The 27,904-nt window shown below is 33.0% G+C and overlaps 3 protein-coding genes and 1 non-coding gene across 18 annotated transcripts; 2 read left to right on the top strand and 2 right to left on the bottom strand.

Annotated features, from left to right (window-relative positions):
* The first annotated feature begins 3,690 nt into the window (after nt 1-3,690).
* LOC137824455 (Thioesterase superfamily protein) lies at nt 3,691-5,739 on the top strand. Its single transcript, XM_068630104.1, has 3 exons — nt 3,691-3,952; nt 4,092-4,232; nt 5,452-5,739. Exons 1-3 carry the CDS (start codon nt 3,758-3,760, stop codon nt 5,593-5,595), a joined length of 480 nt encoding a protein of 159 aa, XP_068486205.1. The 5' UTR covers nt 3,691-3,757; the 3' UTR covers nt 5,596-5,739.
* Nucleotides 5,740-7,120: 1,381 nt separating this feature from the next.
* On the top strand, nt 7,121-12,190 carry PHT4;3 (phosphate transporter 4;3). 4 transcript variants are annotated; one of them, XM_090294000.1, is made up of 10 exons: nt 7,174-7,809; nt 8,081-8,307; nt 8,709-9,078; nt 9,174-9,214; nt 9,349-9,393; nt 9,483-9,629; nt 10,414-10,551; nt 10,641-10,674; nt 11,159-11,338; nt 11,813-12,190. In XM_090294000.1, exons 3-10 carry the CDS (start codon nt 9,042-9,044, stop codon nt 11,818-11,820), a joined length of 630 nt encoding a protein of 209 aa, XP_090150126.1. In that variant the 5' UTR covers nt 7,174-7,809; nt 8,081-8,307; nt 8,709-9,041; the 3' UTR covers nt 11,821-12,190. The 4 variants fall into 4 exon arrangements, with proteins under 4 accessions (XP_068486428.2, XP_090150126.1, XP_090150127.1 ...); XM_090294001.1 differs by having other exon boundaries at nt 7,307-7,809; nt 8,007-8,307; XM_068630327.2 differs by lacking the exon at nt 9,174-9,214 and having other exon boundaries at nt 7,121-7,809.
* A 297-nt stretch (nt 12,191-12,487) lies between these two features.
* On the bottom strand, nt 12,488-27,746 carry LOC137826022 (uncharacterized). Of its 12 annotated transcripts, none has more exons than XM_068631863.2 (6): nt 27,502-27,746; nt 25,030-25,133; nt 23,926-23,970; nt 23,440-23,523; nt 13,069-14,879; nt 12,488-12,998 (listed from the first exon to the last, which is right to left on the bottom strand). In XM_068631863.2, exons 5-6 carry the CDS (start codon nt 13,889-13,891, stop codon nt 12,721-12,723), a joined length of 1,101 nt encoding a protein of 366 aa, XP_068487964.2. In that variant the 5' UTR covers nt 13,892-14,879; nt 23,440-23,523; nt 23,926-23,970; nt 25,030-25,133; nt 27,502-27,746; the 3' UTR covers nt 12,488-12,720. The 12 variants fall into 12 exon arrangements, 7 of the variants coding, with proteins under 7 accessions (XP_068487964.2, XP_090150541.1, XP_068487963.2 ...); XM_090294415.1 differs by having other exon boundaries at nt 13,069-14,899; XR_011083393.2 differs by lacking the exon at nt 23,926-23,970 and having other exon boundaries at nt 14,653-14,879.
* On the bottom strand, nt 26,447-26,632 carry LOC137827340 (small nucleolar RNA snoR127). Its single transcript, XR_011083730.1, has one exon. It is a non-coding gene; the product is annotated as a small nucleolar RNA snoR127 (small nucleolar RNA).
* Nucleotides 27,747-27,904: the final 158 nt, after the last annotated feature.

Below are 27,904 nucleotides of genomic sequence, written 5' to 3' on the forward strand. Positions count from 1 at the left end.
GTCATAATAATCTTCTCATCATTCATAATTATAAACCCTCCTTAACCCCATTTCTCTCTCTCAATATTTCTTTTTCTAATAAAAAATTTCTATCACTATATATTATTATATATTTAATACGGAATTACGGACACGATACGATTTGAATATGGATAGAGATACTTATTATCTCTAAAATTAGGATAAAGGAATAGAAATTTATATATTTGTATAAGTATATTTTAAAAAAATTTAGTATAAAGATGTTTTTTTATCACGGATCTAAAATTACTTGTTTCTTATTTTTATAATCATAATAAAAATTTATACAATAAATTTGAGTTTGTAAAAAATAATATATTTTTCTTTTTTAAAATTATGTTAAAATCGTGTAGAATTGTCATAAATCTAGTAATTTTTTTAATTGTATATACGTGTTTTACTTATAAGATAAATATCAGTATCAAATACATTAAAAGGAATTTTCAAATTTTATAATTAAATTTTTTTTATATAAATTATGAGAAGTCCTTTCGATGGAACCCTTTGTGGACCCTTAATCCAACTTAAGGAAAAGAATAACAAATTAAAAAAAATGGATAAAAACGTTTAAATAAATTAAAATTATTACTCTCATTATTCATTTCCAAGTCTTTTCAATTGAGCTGTTAAGTTACTTTATGAGCTTGGATAAAGGCCACACATTCGAGTTACACAAAGTAACACGTCAACAAATTAATCTTATTAATTACACAACCAAAACATACTAATTACTCATTAAAACCTTTAATCTTCGTAATTCGGCCATTTATATTCCAAATTTTAAATTTTCAATTATCATTTCTTGTTGGTGTCACTTTAATGGTTGGGGATTTAGGTGATTTAATAGTTGTTATAGCTTTAAATTCCAATGCTTTCATTCCATAACAAATCTTAATGGCTTATGCCCTCCACTTTCAAATGAAAACTTTTCAAATGAAAACAAAATCCAAATTTCAAATTTCAGAAATTAAATAATAGAACTCACTTTCCTACTTTTTTAAATTAAATATCTATCTCTTATATGATGTTAAATAATATTAATATTTTTAATTTTAAATAAACACAAATACAATACATATTTTTTATGTTTTGATAAATAACATCTTTTTCTTTAATTTTTTTTTTCAAAACGTAAACACATTAATTAAGAAAATTATGCATGGAATATAAAACCTTTTCTTCATCCAATCGTTTTCGAAGATTCGTTGGACTTTTGAAGTCAATGAATGCTACTAATCTTCTGCAACTAAAATTAGAGATAGTGTAAATAATAATTAAAATATAAATACCAAATAACAAGTTAAGGACGTTTATTTATATTTTTTGTTTTCTGTTTTTATTTTTAATTATAAAACTTTCATTTGTTTTCAAGTTTTTAATTTATATAAAAAAATATTTAATGTTCATTTAACAAATATTAAAAAAACAATAATTCTTTTCATAAATTTATACATAAATTATATAAAAGAAAAATATCTTAGAAACCCAATGTACTACTCAAACAATACCTAATAAGTTAGTTGTAACTAAAAATGTATGCATAATTCCTAATTATATTAAATATAGTAGTTTAAGTACTAGAATTCCCTTTAACTTTTTTTATACCTTACATGTTTTTAAGCCAAAGAAACTCAACTTCTATATTTATATATCACCAACCAAGTAAATAAAATGCAACCAAATTATGTAACTTGTATAAATGGAACCTAATTTCTTGCCACTCACAACCTAAATTTAAATGCATAGTTTTTTAAATAATTAATAGTTATAATATTTTTATTCATAGTTTCTGTAAAACATTATTAGACTTGTAAAATAAATAAGTAAATATATATATATGTGTTTTATTTTTTATTAAGTAATTATCTATAAAAACTAATTAATATTTTAAAATAATTATAATGTAACTGTGCGGAATTAAAACTAATCAATTATTTGCAAGTTAGAAATCTTCAACATTTATTCTTCAATTTTAAAAAATATTAAAAAAATATAATTAAATATTATAAATATCACATATAATCAATTATTTTATTTTCAAATATTATATACAATCAAATAATTAATATCACAGTTCTGAATTTTATATAAACAACTTCAAAAAATTATTTTATACTTCTCTCTTTAATATGTTTTTCATTTTAAAACAATTAAACTTTTGGAATTTAAACTCCAACCGTTTGAACTATAATTCAACATTTCACAGTTAACATTGTAGGTATCGAATATCAAAATATGAAATAATAATATTGTAATTTCAAATATAATAATATTTTATGTCTATTATGTAATTCTTACCTATATTTAAACATAATAAAAAAATGGATTTCATACAAAAAAGTTAGACTAATTTATTTTAATTCAAATTATACGTTTTGAGTGACATTTTGAAGGCATTTATAAAACAAACTCAACCCAAAAATGATGAGTTGACCGTAAGGTTTTGATAAATTTAGAAGTCAACCCTCAACCCAATCAATTATGCTTTGAGTTTAATTGGGATGCGAACCCTAAATGGTGACCACACGTGCACCACTTCTTGAAATTCTCGTTTTCACCCTTTTCTTGGTTTCTTCAACACTATCAAAGTTCAACAAAAACTAAAATATATATAGGTTTAATTTATTTTATAAATATGAGTACTTTTAATTTTTATTTAAATATCTTGTCACTTTATTAACACTTTCTTTCAATTTGTGTATTCTCTTTTCACTCTTTTTCTTTAACTCTCGTTAACTTATTCATTTTTTTTCTGATTTTTTAATTGAATTGATCACTAAGTTAAAAAAGATTTAATAAGGAAGACGTGAATTAAAGACAAAAAATAAAATATTAGTCATGGTACTGGTCGGTCCATACGACACTTGAAGCTCGCCGTCAAGACCGACTCACATAACTAAATTCATTATGTTAAATCATAAGATTAACAAGACTAATTAGTGGTCAAATATTAGGTAATACACTTTTAATCATGATCTAAAATCCTAATCCGTTCCAATAACAAATAGTCTATGATAATCGTATAAATAGACACAATTTTCAATAATCAGATATGTCATCATCCAGAAAACACTGAGTGTCGGATACCAAAAACTTTCTTGAACATCAAATTGTCTTTTATAAGTACATCCAAACTTGGAGTTCACAAAAACAAAAAATGAGGGGTGAAAGGAGAGCACGGAGACAGTTTCAAGAGGGAAGAGGGACAGGTAGACCAACCGACCGAAAAAGAATGTAATTGTTCTCTTGATCGAGAATAATCACATTATTTTATTAAATACAAAATTAATTTTCAAATATGTAGAAAAAATGAAAAGAAAAATTGAATAGAACAATATTTTAATAAAAAATACTCAAAATGTAAAACCTCTAATACATTAACACTTATAAATGTTCTGCATACACTAAATGAGTTATGTCATATATCTCACCACCATCATCATCAACATCAACATCATCTTCTTCTTTTCTCTTTTTAACAACACATCTTCTTAAATCTACTTAACAATCCAAAGCTAATTTTATGAAATTTATTATGACTGATTTTTTGTTTAAATGCGATTAATTAATGCTGACAGGGTTAGTTGAAATAGTTGAATATGTAGTTTTATAGTCAAATCAATTTATTGCCTACTTTTTAGCCTTTTTGAAGCCCATTAGGCCCATGAATTGAAGATCCAAATAGCAACCAAAACAGGTACAGAAGAAGAAATTTGTGGGCTGAGAAACGCAAAGAATGGAGAAAGCGAAGGAGATGCTAAGGCTCACGCCTGAACAATACGACGCCGTGTCAGCACTCCAATCTGTTCCTTCTCTCCGAACCGGCACCAACTCCTCCTTCTACGAACACTTCGTCCTCGCCGGAATCCGAGTTGACCGAGTTCAACCCGGTTGCGTCTCGTGCTCCTTCAAAGTCCCCTCTCGCCTCGCCGTAACTTCCATTTCATGAACTCCTATCATCGTTATCATCGATCAACAATCCTCTTTCGCCATGATTATTTGATTTCATTACATGTTCGTTGAAATTGCTTCAATTTGTTGAGGTTGATCTTGAATGTGTTACGTTACAGGACAGGGGTGGGAAGTTGGCGAATGGAGCAATCGCGAATCTGGTGGACGAAGTTGGAGGCGCCGTCATCCATGAAGAGGGTCTCCCCATGAGTGTTTCCGTCGACATGTCCATTTCTTTTCTCTCCACAGCTCGCGTTGGTGTAAGTTAATGAGAGTAAAACATTGAAATTAATGATTCATGTGTATCCAACAACCCTACTTTCACTTCATTAGTTCTTGTCCATTGTGTTTTAGGGTGACAAATTGATTATGATTCAACCCACCAACTAGTTAGTTGCTGTAGGAATTGCATTGGGGATTGGGGAAGTTTGTGAATTCATAAATCTGGATTTCATTAAGGTTGGTTAGATTGTTTATTACTCATGGCCTCCATTTTGTAGAGAGACATGCTAGTTCATAATGAACTGCACACCTACTCTACTTTTCAACCATTCAAAACCTATGTGTAACAACTGAACACACTTAAGATTGATCCTGTTCAGTTCTTAGTCATTAAGGACGTGTTTGGATCATTTTCTCATAAACAATTTAAGAAAAATAATCTGGAAGAAAATTGGACTAAACTAATTTGCCGAAGCTCAGTTATAAGTTGTAGTGTCTGTCGATTCTGTTGAGTGTTAAGAAGTTTGATCTGGGTTTTTCCTTATAAGTATGTATAAGGATTGGGACAAGAGTCTCATTTTATTTGATTTATTCTTTGCTATAAAAAAACAAGTTTCTCAGATTTTTTTTTTTCATTTCTTGAAAGTGTTTATTGACGAAGTAGTATACCCAAATAAACCCTAACAACTTAGTCTGTGTTTGTATTTACATTCAGTTCACAGGAAAGCCAATCTTGGTACTCCTTTTCTCTTAAGTTTCTTCTACAAAAACCCTAAAAATTCTATTAGCCATGAGTATAACTGCTTTCTAAACACAGTCATTCTCTTTAAAAGTGTCCTATTAGTTCAATTGACGAGTCTAACTTAAATAAGGACTTGGATTCGAATCTTATAAACCAAAAGAAAATAATAGAGCTTTGTCTCCTAAAATGGTTTCATTGACTAATCTTAGATTAAACCGAGGATTTAAAAAAGGTTTCCTTTTGATACGGTTCAGAGTTCAGGCCTGGTAATGCTAGCAACATGTTTATTGTATGTGTCCATTCCATGATTCCAACCGTTTATTTATTATAAGACTCCCGATTTAGATTTCATAAATTGGGTTCATTGTAGACAACCAACTTTCCTGCTTCTTTTCCCCCTACCTTCCTTCTGGTGCATGCATTCTTGCATTATGAACCTTGCTGTTTGGGGTGTGACATGTGCTTCTGCATTTCAATGTTTTATACCTTATGCATGTATTGATATTATGTTGCAGGATGAACTAGAAATTACTTCTAGGTTGTTAGGAAGGAAAGGAGGTTATTCTGGGACAATTGTTCTCCTTAAAAACAAAGCAACTGGAGAATTAATAGCCGAAGGTCGTCATTCACTGTTTGGTAGACATAACAGCAAAATGTAATTCAATATGGTTTATAAATGTCTGTAAATGAAGATTGTCTTTGGGAAACTGACTTGGGTATGTGTCACTGCTTATTAATTAGATAAAGTTCTGAGTGAGAGCATAATATGAAGACATGTGCAATGAAAAGTGAAATTTATTAAACACATCTCCCACCCTAAAATAACAATGCTTGGTTTATTTATTGTGACCATTATTCCAGTACATCTCCTATATCACTCTGTATTGTTGACTGAGACATACGAGTTTCAAGGAACTTTAATCTGAGAAGAAAAAAGTACATTTTTCCTCGCCAAGTTGCAGATTGATTTCATCATGATAAATGAGAATGCCCAATAAAAATTTGAGAATAGCATCACACCAACTATTTGATGTTTGCCTTATGTTTGTGTTCTTAATTTCTAAAATGTTTATGGAGTGAGCTTCTAACTCCTTCCAAGTCGCAACCATAAGACATTTTGGTCGAATACAAGTCACATAATTCTTTTCTATAAGATCTAATCACAATTTTTCTTTTTCTCTCAACATTATTCAGAAATTAGCTTGTGTTCTTAACTTTTAGGGTTTAATGAACTTTATTTATTATTGAGTTAAATGATTGTTCAGAGTATATCATGGTTAGCAATGCCAATTCTTATCAGCTGATGATGCCTCGTATTTATTGTCAGAGTTGCTAATTTGATTGTGATTTTTCATCACCACTTAGTGCCTCAAGGTTAATAAATCTTACGATAATATTTCAGGTATCAATTGTGGTCATCTTTTGCTTCCTCATTGACATAATTCACATGATAAGATTACTTTTCTAGCACTCGTATGAGTTTCTTAGTCAAACAATACAAAATAAAAGGTTCACCAAAATAATTTAAAAATAGAGAAACATTTAGTGACCTCGTCCATCCGAATAATCATATGACTCGAACTTTTACTCGATCCTTACCATCGCCATTTCATTATGTTTTGCAAAATTTGAGAAAAACCTATCCAATCATACAATAGAAATTATGATAAGAACTAAGGCTCTATTTAGAAGAATATGTTTAAAACTTACTTAAGCTTATCTTATGACATTAACCATTTTTAAAGTATCAAAACTTATGAATATAGCTTATGACATGTCCACAAGTTTTTTTTACCTTATTTTAACTATAACATTTCTAAATAACTTACCAAAACAACTTACAACTTATATAAGAATTGTTTAACCCTATTTTATTTTTCATTATAGATATAGAACCAACTTATACATTAGTACTTATATGATAAACACTTATTGAAAAAAGTACTTAATTAAGTTGTTAACCCAAACATGTCCTAAGAAGTAATTTAGTCACATGATCTTACTCAAGTTGAGATAATGATTTTTCTACATGTATGTTTTTCCTTGAACATTGACTACCTACATCACCAACTTCATCCATGTCCAATCCAACAAGATTAATAAGATTATTCTCCTAACTTTTAAGCAATTGAAAAAGCCCTTGTTGTTCCATATATATGAAAATCATGTTTAACCAACAAAACTAATAAAAAAAGTTAACACTATAAGCAAGTCTTGAACCTTAGAAAACCAACAATTTTGTAAGAACTAGAAGGGATAAATACTTAGCATAAGGATTATGACGTGGACGATTGTGCCCTTAGAAGGTAAAACGAGTAATTAATCAATCCCAATATCCTTATTTATACTTCATTGAAGTGAGTGGGAGTTGAATATTCTTTAAACTGAGACTAAAAAAATGATCAAAAGAAGGTCATTTGCGTAATTGTGAACCACCTCACCAACAAACCCAATTCTGATACTGAAATCTTCCACCGTCCGCGGCCATGGCTGCGCTGTCCTCCGCCATCGTTCCCGCCGCCAAACCCTTCTCGCTGCCCCAAACCCACCGCACCAGAGTGGCGGCGCTCCACTCTCCCAAAACCCACTTCAAGAAAACGGAATTCAACTTCGCCAACGTTTCACTCTCTCTTCGCTCCCTTCCGCGCCTTCGCGTTTCCTCCAATGACGCTCACTTCAACTCGAGCTCCAAGGAGAGCCAACAGCCACAGCCGAGTTTCACAGAGTTCATCACTTCGGAGAGAGTCAAAGTGGTGGCCATGCTGGCCCTCGCCCTCGCCCTCTGCAACGCCGATCGCGTCGTCATGTCCGTGGCCATCGTGCCTTTGTCCCTTGCCAACGGGTGGAGCCGCGCCTTTTCCGGAATCGTTCAGGTTGTGCATGCCAACTGTTTGAAGAATTGAATCTGATGTATTTCTTTTGTCGGTTGTTGATTTTATAAGTTTTATGGACATGCAAGTCTTTAGACTCGCAACTCACTGCGAATAATTCTTGGTATCGCTTTTAAAGTAGATTTTTAATTAAAAATCGATAGACATACTATTTATGATTTTGTGTGATTTGTTTGCAGAGTAACACTTTACAGTGCAAGTGAATGCGTTATTTATTCTGATTTTATTGTGGGGTTGGTTTGTGGTGATGTAGTCGTCTTTTCTGTGGGGGTATCTTGCTTCTCCTATAGCTGGAGGGATGTTGGTAGATAACTACGGTGGCAAAGTGGTGATGGCTTGGGGAGTGGCCTTGTGGTCACTTGCAACTTTTCTTACGCCTTGGGCTTCTCAGACCTCCCTCTTGGCTCTCCTTGTCGTTCGTGCTATTCTTGGCGCTGCTGAAGGAGTCGCTCTTCCTTCCATGAATAACATGGTTGCCAGGTAAGGTGATTCTTTACAAACTTGATTTTGGTTAAGATTGTGTCTGAAGGGAAGTGATTAATGTTTGGAAAAAAACATTATCTCAAAAAGCATGTTTGTAGTAAGGATTAGTATAAATTGCTTAATTCAACGCACCACACATGACTTTGAATACGACACTGTGAAAGTGAAACCAAATACAGACTCGTTGTTTTATGCTCTGCACTGCGCAATTTTCGTTTTGAGATGGTAGTTATAATGTTCCAATACTAAGGTTATGTTATGACTTACAAGTTTTTATCTTTTATCATGACATGAGATGGGCTTTGCTTGTCACTTTGTCATGATTGTGTGAACTATGAAGTTGCGGGAGCCACAAAGACTTGATATTTATAATGATTGGTTTTGTTTCTTTGTTTAAGATGGTTTCCACAAACGGAACGATCAAGGGCTGTAGGAATCTCGATGGCTGGGTTTCAGCTTGGATGTGCACTAGGGCTCACACTTTCTCCTATTCTCATGTCGCAAGGTGGTATATTTGGTCCCTTTGTGATTTTTGGACTGTCTGGGTTTCTTTGGGTGTTGGTGTGGTTGTCTGCAACGTCTAGCACTCCTGACCAGAGTCCTCAAATATCAAAATATGAGCTGGAGTATATATTGAATAGAAGGCAAACGTCTTTTCCAGTGGAGACAGCTAAGTCCAAGAAAGTTAAAGTGATCCCTCCTTTCAGGCGCTTGCTTTCAAAGCTGCCAACATGGTCTCTGATCATTGCAAATGCCATGCACAGTTGGGTAATGCTTCAACTCCAGCATTTGTTTAATTGTTAGTTGTGCTTTTAATTGGAGTTGATAATTGTCATGTTTAATAGCAAATTGTCATTTATTAGGTTGCAATTCGAATCACATATCTTGTTGCAATTTGCATGTGGTAATCCTCACCTTCAGTTCCCAGCCAAGCAACATCATGTGGCTCAGGAGCCCACATCATGCAGTATTGTTGTTATCATTTATGCAAATTTTTATTTGTTTCCCCTTTTAATTTTTTCTTCTTCTTATTCACAGGGGTTTTTTATTGTTCTTTCCTGGATGCCCATATACTTCAGCTCAGTAAGTTTTATCATATTTAGTTTTGTGATTATCAAATGATAAAAATATTTAGAAATCAACACTCATGTATAAATGGTTCTACATTGTAGGTTTACCGTGTGGATCTCAGACATGCAGCATGGTTTAGTGCAGTTCCATGGGCTGTGATGGCTATCATGAATTACCTTGCTGGTTTGTGGTCAGATATGATGATACAAAGTGGTACGAGTGTCACTTTGACTCGGAAGATTATGCAGGTACGTTGCATTGCATATATTATAACGAGAGGAGAGGAGAGACATAGGACATATTACATTTCTACAAGGGTAGACTTTAAATTTATGCGTTGTTGTAGATTGCAGATGTATTGTGAATTATATCGGTAACAAATTTCTATTTCTAATTTAGTTAAAAACTATATTTCCCTATTGTATTAATGTCATGACTCATTTACAAACTACTCCAGGATATTTGGGAGAATTTGAGATAGGCCAACCACAGTGAATGATTACTTGGACGTTATACATAAATCATCCGAGGCTGACCCTATCTGAATTTCTTCCAATATCTTTGTTCTTTTTCAACCTGTTAATGTTTTTTTGTCTTTGCATCTTTTAAAGCGTAAGATCATTGAGAACTATGCAGTTAAGTACCAGTTTGTCCTCGCTGTTGCAGGCAGGACATAAAGGACAGGTGCCAATTGATGAGTGGACAGAGTAAAGGGGAATTATCCTCTGTTGTTTCAGTTTTCATCTGAATTTAGTTTTCTGTTCTTTCCTATTGCTGGGTCCAATCAAAACACTTCTTAATGTGTCATGTATTTCAAATTCATGATCATGTAATTTTTAAGTCTTTGGTTTTGGATAGTGCCCAATGATGTCATTTGATTAATGTGGTTGACCCCATTTAGTGGGAAAAAGCTTTGATTGTCATCTTATTTTTGTTATCTTTATTTTCTACACTCATATCCTAGTTTGAATTTGGTTGTTCTCACTATGTATTAGTTTACATTGTAATGCTTTTTCTGCACATTCACTGCAGTCCATTGGTTTTGTTGGTCCTGGACTCTGCCTCATTGGCTTAGCAACAGCAAAAAGCCCCTCGGTTGGTTCTGCTTGGCTTACTCTAGCTTTTGGCCTGAAATCTTTCAGTCACTCTGGCTTTCTTGTGAACCTTCAGGTTTCTATTTTCAGTCATGTAAAAACAATTTTTTTTTTGTTAGAAGTCCTCACTCTCTAATATAATGTTCATTTCCTTTGTCATCACAGGAGATTGCACCACAATACTCTGGTGTTTTGCATGGTATGCTTCATCTTGTGGTATATGTATGTTTTGGTACATTTAATAAGATTAGAGCATATTTTTACCAGTAAATACATTTGAATCGTTTGGAGCCTGTATCATGTTATCTTTATAAGTGATGTGTTGTAAAAGGTATTATTTAACTAGTATGGGAAGTAATTGAAGAAAATTTCTTGTGCTATTTATTTAACCTATTGAACTATAACTGGTCAAGCTGTGCTGTAGATGTATAAAGCACCTGTTATTGTACTTCATGAAAGTTTCATGTAGCTTGGATGGATACAAGACCTGGAATTGGATAGATTGGATTTTGACTTTTAACATTCAAAGGAATTTTAAGGCTAGTTAGTGGTCTTTTAACATATATGTGCAAAATAGGGTGAAAAATATTTGCAAAATCTGTTTTAAGAGCTGGGAAAATACGTGTCTGTGTGCTTTACAATAAGATTTCTTATAATGAAAACCTCTTGATTTCTTGTTGTAGGAATAACAAATACTGCTGGAACATTGGCTGCTATAATTGGAACAGTCGGAGCTGGGTTTTTTGTTGAGCTATTTGGTTCCTTCCCAGCATTTCTGTTGCTTACATCGCTCCTTTATTTTCTTGCTGCTATTTTCTACTGCCTATTCTCTACTGGAGAAAGAGTAAATTTTGACGATCCTGGTGAGTATAAATATACGTAGATTTGCTTTTCAACATGCAGATATATTTAGAACTTTTTAGTGTTGCTTTTGTGGACACTGGTATCATCCTGTGTGTAGTCTTGTCAGTCTTGAAAACTAAAACGAATATAGGGAGGATATCAAGTAAATAGTGTTTTATTCTTTGAGAAACAAATATTGGATCTAACATAAATTCTCATGATTAAACCATAAGCAAATGCGGCCTTTTACGTAACATTCAATTTGTATCATCTATATAAAACTTATATGGTTAAAAGATTTATTCTGCTCACTTATGATAAACAAATTCTCAGTGGATATGTTCTCTCTCTAATACCACATGCATGTTATGTTTTACAGAGTATTCTTTTGTATGTTAAAATTACTTTTTGTATTCTAATTTTGTTATAGTAAATGCTGGACTCTTATTGATTTGTAAATTGCTGATGAGATGTATTTCAAACTCTCTTAACAGTTGTCTGAGAGTGCTGGAAATTACAGTGTCTTGTACAGTTCAATTTCTTGTATACCAAAGGAGATAGCCGAAGAAGGGTGGAGATGGTTACGTGTTCTAACTATCAGGCTTGTGAAGTGTAAAACTGATACTAACCATCTAAATAGTGTAAAATGATTGATGTATAGTTTTTATTTTGCTTTCCCATATGTATTGACAGAAAGCATTTGAAGTTTTTAGGTTGTGTTAATGAATTTAAAAAAGAAGAAAAAATATACAGTAATAAGGTTTCTGCTCATGGAGACCATTTTGCTGCTTTGCACTCCCCAAGGGTGTGTTTGTTTCTCTAATTTTGCAATTAATCAAACAAAATTATAGTACATAAACATTTTAACACTAGTAGTTTATAACATTCTGTTATTTTTCTATTTCAATTCTTTATACTTAACACAAAAAATGTCCCCTTCTCTCCTAATTGACAAGAAACCCTAACGGCATTATTTGTTTTAATTTTTTTTATAAAATACTTTATTAAATATTTGCAAATTTAACTTAATTAAAATAATAATTATTTGAAAATATATTTTAATCTATAATATAAATTAAGTTACACAACAAAAAATCGCTTCATTATATCTTGTTTTTTTAAGTGATTAAACAGTCATATTTTCTAAATATTTTAATTTAGTAAGCTACTTTAATTAGTGAAATAAGGATTTTTAATGCATGCATTAATATTTAGCTGTAGCTTACATCACAAATATGAAAAAATTGAAAAGAAAAAGACAACATATATTCTTCCTTTAATAAATAACAAGGGAGACAACTCCACATGCTTTAACTCCTATAATTTTAAGAATCCCAAAACTAGTGATGGCCCTTTTATTTGAAAAGGCACTATGGATGAGTGTGGTCACTGTTCTTCTTTTTTATGCATTGTTGGTGTTGGTGTGTGGAGCAAGTTTGAGGTGTGGGTTATGTTGCTGAAGTGTTGATTCACTTTTCGATCGTTGCGCCTTTGACGAACGTCCTCTCTTCTTGCTCACGGCTGGAGCAGCAACGACAGTTTCGGTCGGCACTTCTTCGGCAACGACAGTCGGGGACTTGGACTTGATACCGGCAACAGTAGAGATCTTGCGGCTATCCGCTTGCCTCTTCAAGCTTTTCATGAATTTGCTCAAACTTGGATCCATCTTCAAAATGATATCTGCAAAACACACGTAAAATTAAACTACATCAAGTTAATAGCATAATGGCTGACGAAAAGAAACTCATACCATTTAAATCTGCCCATTGTTTGAACGATCCATATAGAGCTACCAGTTCTCGGGTGGGAAGCCTACATGGCAATTGGTTTACGATCAATAGTATTTCTTTGTCGAAAGGGGTTAGAGATTTCCAAAAACGATTGTCGAGAGGGGTAGGTTTCTCAGTCCAATGGAACAAAAATTTGGTGGTTCCATCAGCTTTGTAAAACAAGTCTCGACCGTCCGGCTCAACAAAAACCTTAAAATAATATTCCTTAAAATTCTTATAGGAAGTGGTAAAGGCAGCAAAGCGTAAATTTTCAGGTTGACTAGACAAGGACAGCCAGCCTACATGAGTGCTCGGGTGAGTATGGTAATAGTATAAGAATGACTCAGGAGTGGGTTTAAGGCCAAATATCTGGCATAGGATTCGGAAGGCTTGCAAAATTGCCCATGAATTTGGATGTAACTGGGTAGGGGCAACATTAAGAATCTGAAGAACTCTCATGGTAAAATCATCAAAGGGAAAAGTTATGTGCAAGTGAGAAAAGAACGTGCTATATACAAAGAAAAAGTCATGTGATGCATTTTCCCGACCGTGGCATACACGGTCGGTTACACCACAGACGTCAACGGCCAATGCCTCGGTCGGACATTCAGACGCTAAGAAATTCTTATTTACATAAAAGAATTCATCCAAATCATCAGCAATCCCAATTTTAGTGGGAATTTGAAGAACGGACGGATCAACCCAATCATAGCTTGGGCCGTCCGACGACTGACTCGCACTGCCGGATGCGGTGTGAGTCAAAGGCGAATCTACACTATTAGAGGACTCTATGGAAGAAGGCATTACTAACCTTGACCAACAGACTCAACGACAAACTTGACACTGGCAACGGACTCGGCACTTGGAGCAAACGACACAAGATTCAAAGGGTAGAAGAGGTGTGTAAACCTTTCTACTCGCAAATGAGGCGCTATTTATAGGCAATGAAGTGAGAGAAGGGATACCCCATCATTCATCCAGCACCGTTAGATCAAATGCAATCTAATGGTTAAATTCATTCGGCACACGAAGCGACACACAATCTCCACCGTTGAAGTTATTAGATGTAACAGTACGCACCAAAATGACGGCTCTGCCAAACGTCACGTCTCTGCTACACATTTAATGATGCCAACTATTGAGCATTGTTTGGAAAATCTCGTCCATGTCTTACGACTCTTCGGCCAACCGTGCCCTTGAGCCTGGGGGGCAAGTGTACCGGTCGACCCCGAACAACCGAAGGTGCGTTAAATAATATAATACGATAATTACGTGGCAGAGAAACGGTTGCAACTAAAGTTGAATGGGTCAAAGACACTTCGAGAAGCACTCCCTTAATATCAGAGAACCACTACACATGACCAAAAGACCACTACGAATGTCTTTTGCAATAGGTTACTTGGCCCACACGAGCCAAGGCCCAAGTCAACCTACAAAAGAAACTTCTGAAAGGGGGAAAGGTACGTTTTCATATTATCAGAGTGTTAGGACTACTCCAACCCTTTTAAAAAAAAAAATTAACAAAATTATACTATCTAGTTTAAATCTGGACCTCCTCCACATACCAAAACATTATGCAGAAGGCTTCAGCTTGCATCGTTGTTGGGAGGGTGACGATCTTTTCTTTCCATGAATTTATATATATATATATATATATATATATATATATGTTATTTGTGCCAGGGTCCACATTAGGTGTCCTCTTCCGTCAACTTGTTTGCTTGTTTTTGCACTCCCTTAGTCTTGGTTCTAACTTGCACTTGATTTGTGCAAAACACACAGACTCCTTTCCCTGCATAAAGGTTTAGGCCTCTGTTCAATAAAAAGGAAAAGATAAAGAAAATGAAAAAAAAAACATTGGTCTTTAATTAGCAACCAATTTAGAAACTATTTAACAATAATACAAAATAATAGAAACTAATTTAGAAACCAATTTTTGTTTTAGTTTCTAAAATGGTCTCTAATCTAGTTACTATTGCAACTAATTATTTTAGTTTCTAAAAATTAATTTCTATTTGATAGTGACATAGTGAGTTTGTTTTTGACTTTTGGACTTTTGGTCCTGCAGATGTATTTTTTTTAGATCATTTACTTGTAAGCAAAACTATTGTTGCATCAACTTCAATGCTAGTAACATGGAGGAAACAGATAGAGAGGATCAAGTAAACTGGAACAGACTCATTTCTACATGTATCTTTTATAATTCGAAAGAGTAAAATTGTGTATCTTTTATAACATTACAGATCGACTAAGGCTGTCTTGAAGCAACAAATTATATTCTTTCTAATTATGAAAAACTGTTGTGATTCAAACATAATAAACCTGAGTAGAAAATGAGGCAAGTAAATATCTTAAAGAACTCAAATATCTATATTAAAAAATAAATTCAATATTATTATTAATATAAATATTTTTATTAGCAATATTAATATTAAAAATATAAATAATCTTAATAATTTTAAATAATATAAATAATATTAATCATAATAATTATATACATAATATTAAAAATATTTTATATATATAAATAATTATAACTAATATTCATAAATAATAATAAAAATTAATAATAAGTAGAACTAATAGATATACATATTATTAACATTATAAAACTAATAATATTCATATAATATTATAAATAATATTAATAATATAAATAATATTAATAATAATAATAATATTAATGATATTATTAATAATATTAATGAAATTAGTGGTATTAATAATATTAATAACATTAATAGTATTAATGATATTAATAACATTAGTAGTAATAACAAAAAAAATATTATTTATAATCTTAATACTATTAATAATAATATTAATAATTTATAATATTATTAATATGAATAGAAATAATAATATTAGTAATAATAACATTTGTATGGACTGAACTCCAGTCCATAGAGAGGACGCCTCAGGCCCAACTCCAACCCAAGATTACTTCATCCACTATGCTTCAGAGGATTACTAGGAGTAGGGCACAAGTATTAGGAGATGAGCATCAATTAATGTCTTTTTTTGTATTTTCTTTAGAGTAGATTTAAATAGAACATAAAAAAGAGGTGTGAATAGGAGTTTAGGGCTTATGAGAAGACACATTTTCCATGTGACTTGTATTAAGCGGCAATTTCAAATGAGTTTCATTTGAATTTCCCACCTATTTGTTTTGTTCAAAACCGATCCTATAACACTATAAATAGGAATGCTTGGTTCATGTAAAATTACATAAGTGGCGGCAACATCACTTATATTGAAGTCTATTCACCTTCAAGTGGCGTGAACCATCTTCCCTTGCTTAAACCACATAAGTTCTTCCTATCATTCATCTTCTAATTTCCTTTCCATTCCATGTCAATCTCTAAATATGTGTTGTTCAGGTGTGCTTGAATCCAATCGGTTATGTTGCTTTGTTTGATGATTCTAATCGGTTCTATGGTTTCTATTTGTGTTTCTAATCGGCTTAATTGAGTTGAATCTTTAATTCAATCGGTTCATTGTCTTTGTTTTGTGTTCTTGATTCCACACCACTAATTGTCATTCATATTCATTTATACTTGTGTTTTTGCTTTGGTCTTTGGAAATGAACCTTCACATCTACTTAACACTTGTTAAGTTAATGTCCAGTGGGGATTTTCCTTAGACTTCTCACCTTAATTGCTTAAGAATTCTGATCCTAATTCTAAAAAGTGTCACCTAATGAATCAACCTAAAATCAACTCACATCATGTGGTATCATGAGTAGTTGAGTTAAAACTAAGGCAGTTTCTGTTGAAGATGATTGTTGCCCCTTCAAGATTGTGTTTGATGAAGACTTTTATGTACATTTCATGTGTATTTTTGCTATTGCTTTAAGTGTGTCTTAGGTAATGCTTAGAGGTTGTTTAAGAGTGGGCTTTTTGTTGAGTAACTCACCTCATAACCACTGGATATTCTGATTCAGATTTTGCAGGTTGCAAAATTGATAGAAAGAACACAAGTGGAACCTGTCATTTGCTAGGATCAAGCTTGATCTCATGGCAATGCAAAAAGCAGGCTTGTGTAGCTCTCTCCACTGCTGAAGCAGAATACATTGCAGCAGGGAGTTGTTGTGCTCAAACTATATGGCTAAGACAACAATTAAATGATTTTGGTATCTTACTTAACCATATACCTCTGCTGTGTGATAATACAAGTGCAATCAACTTAACCAAAACTCCTGTCATGCATTCGAGAACCAAACACATTGAAATTAGGCATCATTTTCTAAGGGAACACATATCTAATGAAACATGTGTGATTAAGTTCATTGGTACTGATTTACAACTTGCTGATTTGTTCACAAAACCATTAGCCAAAGATAGGTTTAATTTTCTGATTAATGAATTAGGTATTATAAATGTCAATTGTGCCTAGCAGTGAAAAATTAAATCTGTTTATTCGTAATTGAATGTGTTTATTTTCTATACTGATATGCATTTATGACTAGGAAAGAGAAATTTTGATCTTTGACTGTTTGACTGACCTAGTGGGCATTAACCTCTGTACCTTTGACGGTTTTGATCATGGTTATGTAACCGATTTGATGGTTTGGGTGCTCAATAAAGGTATGAATTGTGTGCATCGTGACCCTAAATATTTGCTGCATGTTTTCAAAGATTCTCTGCACAAATTCAGTGCATAAAATATTCATGCATATCCACTCATAACTGCCGTATCAACCCATTCATTTTACTATAAATCTGTGTGAATATGTGCTACCCACATTGGCTACCTATTCTTTGTTCTCACCATTTGAAACAAGAGAAAAATTTTGGTTCAACCATGACTTCTTCAAAGAAACAGAAAAATAAGGGCAAGCAAACCACCTTTCAAGGTGTGCTAGAAGGTTGGTTCGCTGGAAATGAAGAGGCAATCAATGCCTACATTCACGAGACAAGCAGAAAGCAGATTAATATACCCAAGGTGCTGGATTTCAACTGGCTGAAATCTGAAAAATTGGAAGAAACAAGGGCTATGTTGAAGCACCAGAAACTGAAAAAGCTGCTGGAATTAACGGGTAATGTATATCCTAACTTGGTTAAGGTGTTTTACACTAACCTCACATTGGATGGAAAGAATGTTGTCTCTTATATGAAAAGGACCAAGATGAAGATCACAAATGAGGTGTGGAATTCTGTGGCTGGAATAAGGTATGCTGGACTGAAAGTAGGAAAGGGAAACACCAGTGGAATTCAAGAATTCAACAAGCTGCAATACTATAAAAGCTGCATGAGGAATCCTACAGAGAGTATAAGCAGGTTCCATGCAGGGCATTTGAACTTCACTCCACGCCTTGTTGCCTACATCATAACATGGCAACTTATCCCAAAAGGTACAAACCATGCAGTTTTACATGAAGATGATCTAATTCTTCTATATTGCATCATTAACCAGATTAAGGTAAATTGGGTCTTCATTATCAATGAACACATGCTCAAATAAAAAAGGTTGGCTGATTACCGCTTTCCTTATGCTATTCTTGTTTCCAAATTGATTGATTACTTTGGTGTTGATGTTACAAATGAGAGAAACGACCTTATCAAAGCTGTAAGTGAGATTGATAATTCAACTCTCACCAAAATGGGATTTCACAAAATTGAGGACAAGTGGGTGGTTCTTAAAGGAAAGGACCCTCAAGCAGAACATGAAACATCAAACCTCCACAATGAGGATGAGGATGAAGTAGTTCCCATGGAGGATGACTCACCTGCTACCCAATCTGTGCATGAGGAAGTTGCTGCAAATGCCATAGTTGCCTATCAATCTCCAGAATACCGAGGAGAACCAATGTTTATGTTTGAAAGGCAAGTGTTGTATCGCCTTGATGTAATGACTACAGAACAAAGGGCATACTTTGAAACTACTCAAGCAAGATTTCAACACCTTGATGATCAGATTGAAGGGGTTCAGGCACAACTTGGAGCTTTACTACAAGGATCAGTAGTCTTCTGTTTTTCATGCTTTCTTTATTAGTTTAAAAGTCTGTAATGATGAACAATTTGTCTCTATCTTTTGGACTATTATGGTTATGCTTCTGGTTTTTTCCCTATGATTACATGTTGTTTGATGAATCCAAAGGGGGAGAAAAATAGCTCACCATGCTAGGTGAAGCTAGCTAAAACAGGGAGTTAAATTCTGCACCTTTAAAACATTTTACATGTTATGCAATGTTCTGTTTTTCTGGTTTAATTTGTGGTGCAGTGCAGGTTCTTAAAGCAACAAGAGCTATGGGGATTTGTCTCCATCAAACAGGGGGAGATTGTTGAAGATGATTGTTGCCCCTTCAAGATTGTGTTTGATGAAGACTTTTATGTACATTTCATGTGTATTTTTGATATTGCTTTAAGTGTGTCTTAGGTAGTGCTTAGAGGTTGTTTAAAAGTGGGCTTTTTGCTGAGTAACTCACCTCATAACCATTAGCCATGTGATAAGAACAAGCATAAGTTTTCTTAAACTGTTTTTCACATGTTTTACAAAAAACACGTTTACTGCATAAAAATAAATCTGTTCTTTTCTAAATAAACAGATTTATTTTTAAACTGATGTCTTGGCTAGGTCTTGTGAAAATTAGATTTTGTGCATCATGTATTTTGACTAAGTCTTCTACCTTTCAAAACGACTGTGTTTGAATAGTTAAGCTTTTCTGTTTTCGTTTTGAAAAATAAATTTGTTCATCTGTAAATGAATAGATTCATTTTGTCTCAGGTGCCATATCTAGCTTAAACGTTTTTCAGTTTTATCTCTGCACCAGAATGGTTGACTAAGTCTCCTCACTTAACAAATTCTCTAACTGCTTTTGAAAATAAATCTGTTCATTTTATTTTCAATCTGTTCATTTTATATTAGCTTTAACTGTTTTTCAAAATTCTGTTATAAGTTGGTTTTCTATAAAATGAAAACTTGTTACTGAGTTTAAACATCGTTCATACATTTGTAAAAACAAGTTTTACAGCAGAGAATTAAGAGTTTACAAAGAATTAGCATTTGTTCTTAAAAGATTTCGAAAATCACAAAGTGCTTGTTCTTGGTTTGGTTCCAAAAGCTTGGTGTGAGGTGCTGCTACTGTTCTAGCAATCTTGCCTACTGGTTTAAGGCAGATCTTTGTATCCTCAATCAGGTGTAGTCGTTTCACTTTTCATTCCTTGTAATAGTTTGGTTGAACACTCTTCTTGAAGAGTGTGTGTGAGCTGAAATGGGTTTTTTCAACAAGAGTAACTCAGTTGAGTGAACCAGTATAACTGCCTTGTGTTCATTCTCTCTCAATCTCTGCAATTAAAAATAAATCTGTTCTTTCTGGGCACGACTCATATTGTTCTTAATTTCTAGAAAACTGGTTGATTTCAATAAGAACACTTATAATCTGTTAAAAGCCATTAGAACATGTTGATTGTAATAGATCACTCAATAAACTGTCAAACCATTAATTGAACCTTAATCACTTGCTCGAAATTGAAGGTTGTTGTTTTTGGTGATTCACTGTTTTTCGTTCTAATATCAGTGTGTGTGCATCTGGAAAATCTATCTGCATAATCTTGTGATTAACCTGGCTGTATAAACGTTTTTCAAACACAAACCGTGCCAAAATAAATCTGTTCATTTTCACATAAATCGATTTATTTTCTGTAAACTGTGTTAAACACCATTTCTGCGAAAAAGATTTAAAAGGTCAATTCACCCCCCTCTTGAACTTTGGCACTATTAAACCCAACAGTTTCTTCCTGCACCCCTACATTTTTCTTCCTGCACCCCGACAATGTTATACGAAGACCAAATTGTCCCTATTATTTTTTAAAAACTCTAAAATGCACTTGAACTGTATTTATTTTTTGCATTATGGATTATGGAATCCGGAAAAATTTTGGATTGGCACTTTCAGTAAAATTTTCGGTAAAATTACGGATCCACCAATCCGTAATTCAAAATATGCATTTCACATTCAAAAATCCATTATTCAAAAAAAGCATTCTGGATCAACCAATCCGTAACAGAAATATGCATTCCGGATTCAAAAATCCATAATTTTAAAAAAAAAGCATTATGGATCCATGAATCCGTAACAGAATTAGGCTTCCGGATTCAGCAATCCAAAAATCAATAATTTATGCAAAAATTGCTTCTGAAACACCCCTCATCCGGAAAAAAAAATGTTCAGTTCCGGATTGATGAATCCGTAGCACACTCCCAAATCCCTATTTCTAGTACGGTGTCCTTTTTCAAATAAAAGATTAAGGCCAGTTTAGGATTTAGAAAATTGTGGGGTGCAAAAGAAGAAGCCTAAAACTAATTAAGAGTTCAAAACCTACTTAAAATTAGGTTTTGTTGGCCTATTCTTCGCCCATTTAAAACATTATAGTTATTGCAATTCAAACACATTTTTTCTATCTCAGCCACAACACCTTCCGACATAACTATACGATATCAATAACACTGGGACTATTTCATGAATTATGAATATATTTTTAATTATATTATGTATAATAGTAACTCGAATAGTAACTTTTCCAAATAGTAACACCTCTTCCGAATAGTTACGAGTTTTCAGACCCTTTCCGATCCGCTTCCGAATTACGAGTTTGACAACATTGCTTTCAATTATTGTTGTTCATGGGACTTTATTAGATTCTCAAAATATCTGTAGAGGTTTTCCTTCGCAACTACAACAATACAAATTTTCTTCTGATGTGATGGTATTACCTTTGCGGCATTGTGATTTAGTTCAAGGATTTCAATGGTTGTCCAACTAAGGTCCAATCATATGAGATTTAAGAAGCTGCAAATGGAATTTACTATTGAAGGAAAACAATTTGTTTTGAGGCAAGCCAACCCTTCTAGCATTAAGATGATAAATAATAAAACCTTTACAGACACAATCCAGCAAAGGGCCCAATTGTGATTTTTATATTTGAACAAGTTTGCCCATCCTTTTGAAGTTCCTACATGCCCACTGAACTCTACCAATGCAGAAATTCTCAATTTACCAATTGAGATAGATGATCTCATCACAGAATTCAGTGACATATTTGCTGAGCCAAAACACCTACCCCTTGCAGAATTAGGCTTGATCATAGAATTCCTTTAGAGGAAGACCTTAGGTACTGCATTATTCAAAAGACATAGTGGATAATCTAGTTGATGAAATGCTTAACCAGGGAATTATTCAACACAATAATAGTCCCTATGCATCTTCAGTGGTGTTTAGAAAAAATGGTTCTTGGAGAGTTTGTGTAGAATATCAACAGTTGAATCAACAAACCACAAAACATCAATTTCTCGTTCCAATTTGGACTTAAGTCTTCCATTTCCAGGTCCTTAGAGACCAACAATTATATCTCAAAAAAGCAAATATTTTGTTGGAAAGATTTGGCTCAAGTGTCCATCAGTTGGAACGTCCCTCCAGTTCAGAGATACATATTGGGTTCCATGTGGCACAGCTGAAGCTTTGCAAGGATACTAGTTCTGCTAATACCCACCCTTTGCCACCCAATTCATAACTAGTTTTCAATAGGGGAGCCTAAGGCAATTTTGTACAATGGTAAAGAGGGGATGCGTTTTGCTACTAAAGTTTACATCGAATGGAAGAATTTACCTCCAGAGCATGCCACCTGAGGGTTTCACTATGATTTTCTCAAGAAGTTCTCAACTTCTCAGCTTGGGGACAAAGATGCACGGAGGCTATTCTTACAGAATTTATATGGGATCACCTATAAATGCTGTAGCTTGCACGTTATTTTTTTATTTCATTCTGCTTTATAGGTTACCTCTTTCATTTGGGTTTATTTCCTTTTACTGTGGTTTGCTGATGTGGCAATGCACAATCACTAAAATAGGGTAGTGTAGAAGTTGGTTACAGCTTTTTCTTTTTCCGCCTATGCGTGTATTGTATCTATCTCATGCTTATGTGTTGTGGCATTTTGGAAGAGACAGATCACCACCAAAATATTTTATCTTTGTCACAAATTCACAATCTCTTGATTTCTGTTCCTTGAACACGGGGAACTATTCCAAACTTTTAATTCCCCGGTCCATTGGGTTCTCTGTATTCTCGAAGTTTATTCTCCCTAAACAAGTTCCATTTCAGGCAACTCAAAATTACAGGCATGTTGTGATTACATTTCTCTTCTTTTTACATAACCTAGCTTTGCAATTTATGGTCTTTATCTTCTTGAAAAGCAACTTTTTCCAATATCTGTGGATATTCAACATCTCAACTTAATTCTGAAACAGGATTCCATTCCATAAACAACTTATATATATATATATATATATATAAGATTAATTTTTTCATTAGGCAAAACAAAATACTAAAAAGTTATTGAAGTCACAAAAGTTACCTTCAGTAGAAGGTCACAAGCAGACTCAGCTATTGCTTTCTCAATGCGTTTTGTATTTGACATCAAGAGATCATTCCCAACTATCTGGAGAACCATTCAAATAAAGAAAAAAACTATATAAACAGAAGTTCCATCAGAAGCCAATTTCTGTAAAATAAACATCTCAGTCGCAATATGCAATTAACCTATCTAATGCTCAATCCCGATATAGAGGAAAAAGACAACAATTTTATATGAAATGTTTATTCCTCCCTTGCCCACACAGCCTGCTAACGAGTCAATATGGCATTTATACACTAGCAATCAGTTTGTTCTTATTTTTTTATTAAAAATGTACACTGTTATCATTTAAAACATTGTGCAAACTCCAAAATGGTAAAACTTACTGCACAGCACAATCTTTGCTGCACAAATTAACTAGTACAGAGATTGAATTGACATTAACTCAAACAAAATATTAATTGATTAAAAAAATTTTAAAAATACCTGAAAGTTTTTTAGGAGATTGAAAATCTAGATCATATATTTTACCTATATCAGGGAAAAAGCATATATAAATAACAGCATAACCTGGTCAAATTTATTCAAAAGGCAAAAGGAGCCTAACACCATGAGGTGAGGAAGGTTGCATGACAGAAAAAGGTGTTAAGTATTAAATTAACATAGTGAAATATTGTAACATTTTGCAGTAGCTTTGCTGATAAATTAACTATCAAGCATAGTATTAATATCCCCTCTCTATATAAAATAGAATAGTTATCTTGAATAAGGATATTTTTTAACTGTATTTATTTATATTTTTCAACTTTATTTCTAAACTAAATTTCAATGTTTTTAAAAATAAATTATCAATAGTTAAAACAACCCAGTATCACAATATAAATTGTTTATAAAAAAAATCTAAGATATGATTTTTATGTTTAAAAGTAAATATTTGTTATGAAATTTAATTACTATAATATAACTTTTATGAAAAATATTTATTATAAATTTAGTTGTATAAAATAATCATTCATCCCATGCATTGAAGAGGTTAAAATACTAGTTAACATTAAAATGATAAAGCATGACAAAAAATCAATAACAGGCTGTTGAGATTAAAATTCATAACAATCGCCCATGGTCATCCTATATCACTTTTAAAGTCTGTCTATCTCTCACCCTTCCAAACCCTTATTTATCTCTCTAAAATTTTAAAGTATGTAAACTCAAAATAAATTAAAAGTGGTTACCTGTAACTCCCCCTCCTCTCCAAATAAATAACAATAATCACATACCATCATATAATACTTGTACAAGACTCAGAAACCAAGTTAAAAATGTCACAACTGGAATTTAAATAAAGATGACATTACCACAGCTGATGCCTGATGTTCTTTGGTATTTATAGCCATTATTGAAGCATTATTAACAGATAAGATTGTTATTTTTACATCTCTTAGAAAGTAAACGATGCAGTAAATAATTAGCATAGCGCTGCTGCAACAGTCAAATTATAATAGCAATAAGCAATATTAAAATAAGCAAGTATCACCAAATTTTATCTTCTCAAGAATCTAAAAATAAAAACGGATAGAAACTTATACTTACCAATGCAAAAATTTGTAGTAGCAACATCAAGAGCTATCTTTATTTTCTCATTATAACCAGTTCTGCTAATAGCCTCCTTGACAAGATCCAGGGCTTCTCTAAAGCTGGTGATACTTAAATACAGTCAGATAAAAAAATAGAAACAAAATAGAAAAACCTACAAAAGTAATTTTATTAGAGTTGAGAAATACCTCTATAACAAGTTTAGCCAGGTGAAATTTTCATAAATATTAATTGATTTTATATTTAAAAAAAATATACAAGTTTTATATTGAATATATAGTTGATTAAAGATCTATATAGTTGGCTGAAAATAACATTAATTTTTATATTAGATTAGATTAAAAGCATGTAGATTAGATTAATAAAACCCACCCATTTATATTAATTTTTAGAGTATAGTCGGGTGAAAGTAACTTAATCTATTAATGTACTCTCTCATCTCCCTTCAACAATGACTTATCACTCAACTTATTTTAAATTTACAGTCGAAAATTTATAACTTCAAACCACTTCTTTTTCTATTTAACTCTGCACACTTTAGATTCTAAGTTATATGTTCATATTTCACCTGAATTTAAAAATATTCATACAACATTAATCTTAATATACAGATGGCAATCATAATACATAGCATCATTTACCATGTAGAAGAAAACATAGTAATTATCCCATGCAGCAGTTTGGCAAAAAACATAGTGATGCCTTAGCACTCTCACTTTTATTAAAAAACATGCCGCAGTTAAAAAATGTTGACTAAAAGAAAATACTAGTTTAAGAGGAAAATACAAATGAAATTATTTTCATCACAAATTTATCACAGATTTCTAAGGAATAGAGATTTCACATTAATGTATCCAACAAATAACAAAGTACATTTAGAGAAATTAAAATTACAGCAGAAGAACCAGAAGTCAAATTACCAACCAGATTCATGCATGCAACTGTCATTATATTATATAAAATACTATATAGCGCAGTTTTTGGAGATAATTTATGTTTACTTTCTTTGTTCTAAAATGGAGACTTTTCCCCTATTTTATGCTATTCATTTAACAGTTAAGAACTTCATAGAAATTTATGGACAACTCTAACACCTTCGAAAGTGATACAAATTAGTTGCATATTTAAAATGTAAAAAACTAGCTGTTACATGAGGCAGTCCAGTCCAGTCTTAAATAGCCTACATAATAAGGCATACACTTCTGAAAACAAAGTTCCCTCTTCAAAACTCAGGGTTCTATCAAAAGACTCACAAGTATATGTACCTGGCTTACTTTTTTTTTTTCCATTGATTGAATCATGGGGAGCAGTGAATACACAACCAAAAAAACGACTCAGGACTAGAAGAAACTTATATAGTAATTAATATTGGTCACTGTCTTTCCTTACTCTGGAGAAACTAAACTGTTCTGATTCTGGTCAGGAAACAACCAATCTCCTGGTTTATCATCAGGGAAATGCACTTCAACATGAGGACCGTGAACATCAACCAAAGCTTGCTTGCATGCTTAGTTTTACCATGAGAGCCAGCTTTAGAAACAATGTTCGGTACCACATGGAGCACATGAACGTATGATTTGGCTAAATCACATCATTCCAGAGCCAGAGAGGAAAGGCAGCCCATAGATTTAATTACTATGTACTAATTGATCACACATGGTTGAAGATATGAAACAAATTGACATTCACCATCCATTTGGATTTTAACCTGTGTAAAAGCAACTACATCTATAGATTTTAGAGCAATAACTCCTGCAGATATCTACCCTTAGCCTCTACAAAAGCTGACCCCAAGGCTTTCAATGCTTTAGAGTTTAGGAATGAAAAAAAAAACTTAGGAGAAGTTGGATTGTGATAAAAAAAGAATACATTCATTCTTATACAGCGTCATCTAACCACCAAGAATTGTGGGTATATAGGATTGAAGAAAACCATATTGATTCAGGAACCATATTGTGGGTAAAACTGTACTTAAGTGTGATTGAAGAAATTAAATATGGAACTGATTAAGGAATATTTCTTTTATCTCAGCACAGACTGCAACTGGTGTGGGTCATAACCCACATTACTATGGTTACGTAATAGATCCTTCTTCATCAAGATTGACTGATGGCACTACCAACACCAGAACCTGATTCATAAACCCACCAATGCCTGGACCATCATAGGTTACATAGCCCTCAACACCACACCCATATGCGCCTAACCCATCGCCACTATAACCAGTAACAAGGCCACACTGTATAGTAGCACAAACATTGTTACCCCTAAAATATCGGCACCACTGAATTTACCCAAAGATCTAAAGTCACTTTTCTTGACTGTATCTAAAGTCACACTGTATAGTAGCACACCCCATTCTTAAACCGTTAATTTCAATAGACAAAAAGAAAACTCCATAGAGAGAATCTTAATAAGAAAAAGAAATTACGCGAGTGAGAGGAGAAAGACAAAAACAAAGAGAGGCACCTGAAAACAAGACTTCGATGGGACATCAAGACGATCAAATAACAACGAAGTTAGGAATATGAAATCAATGAACGTTTCCAAAATCATCAGGGATTTGGAATCGATTGAAATTTTAGGGATTTGCCAAAAATTCCCCCACCGGACCGTTTGCACTTTATTTCCGATCACCGGCGACGAGCTTTTTGCTTTTCTTTAGGCACATTGGAACTGTGTTTTAGGTTTCTGAAATTCCGCTTCTAAGTCCCAATTCTTCGAGGAGTTTTCCTTTTATTTAAATAAGGGGCGAGAGGGAAAACGGAAAAAATTATAAAGTTAATTTAATTAAAAATAAAATAAAATTGAGAGATAGAAGAAAGTAAAAGATTGTGAAAGAAGAAATACAACTGGTGATAACAAAAATTGT

This window comes from Phaseolus vulgaris, chromosome 8 (assembly GCF_051622355.1).
Source record: "Phaseolus vulgaris cultivar YP4 chromosome 8, ASM5162235v1, whole genome shotgun sequence".
Classification (NCBI taxonomy): domain Eukaryota; kingdom Viridiplantae; phylum Streptophyta; class Magnoliopsida; order Fabales; family Fabaceae; genus Phaseolus; species Phaseolus vulgaris.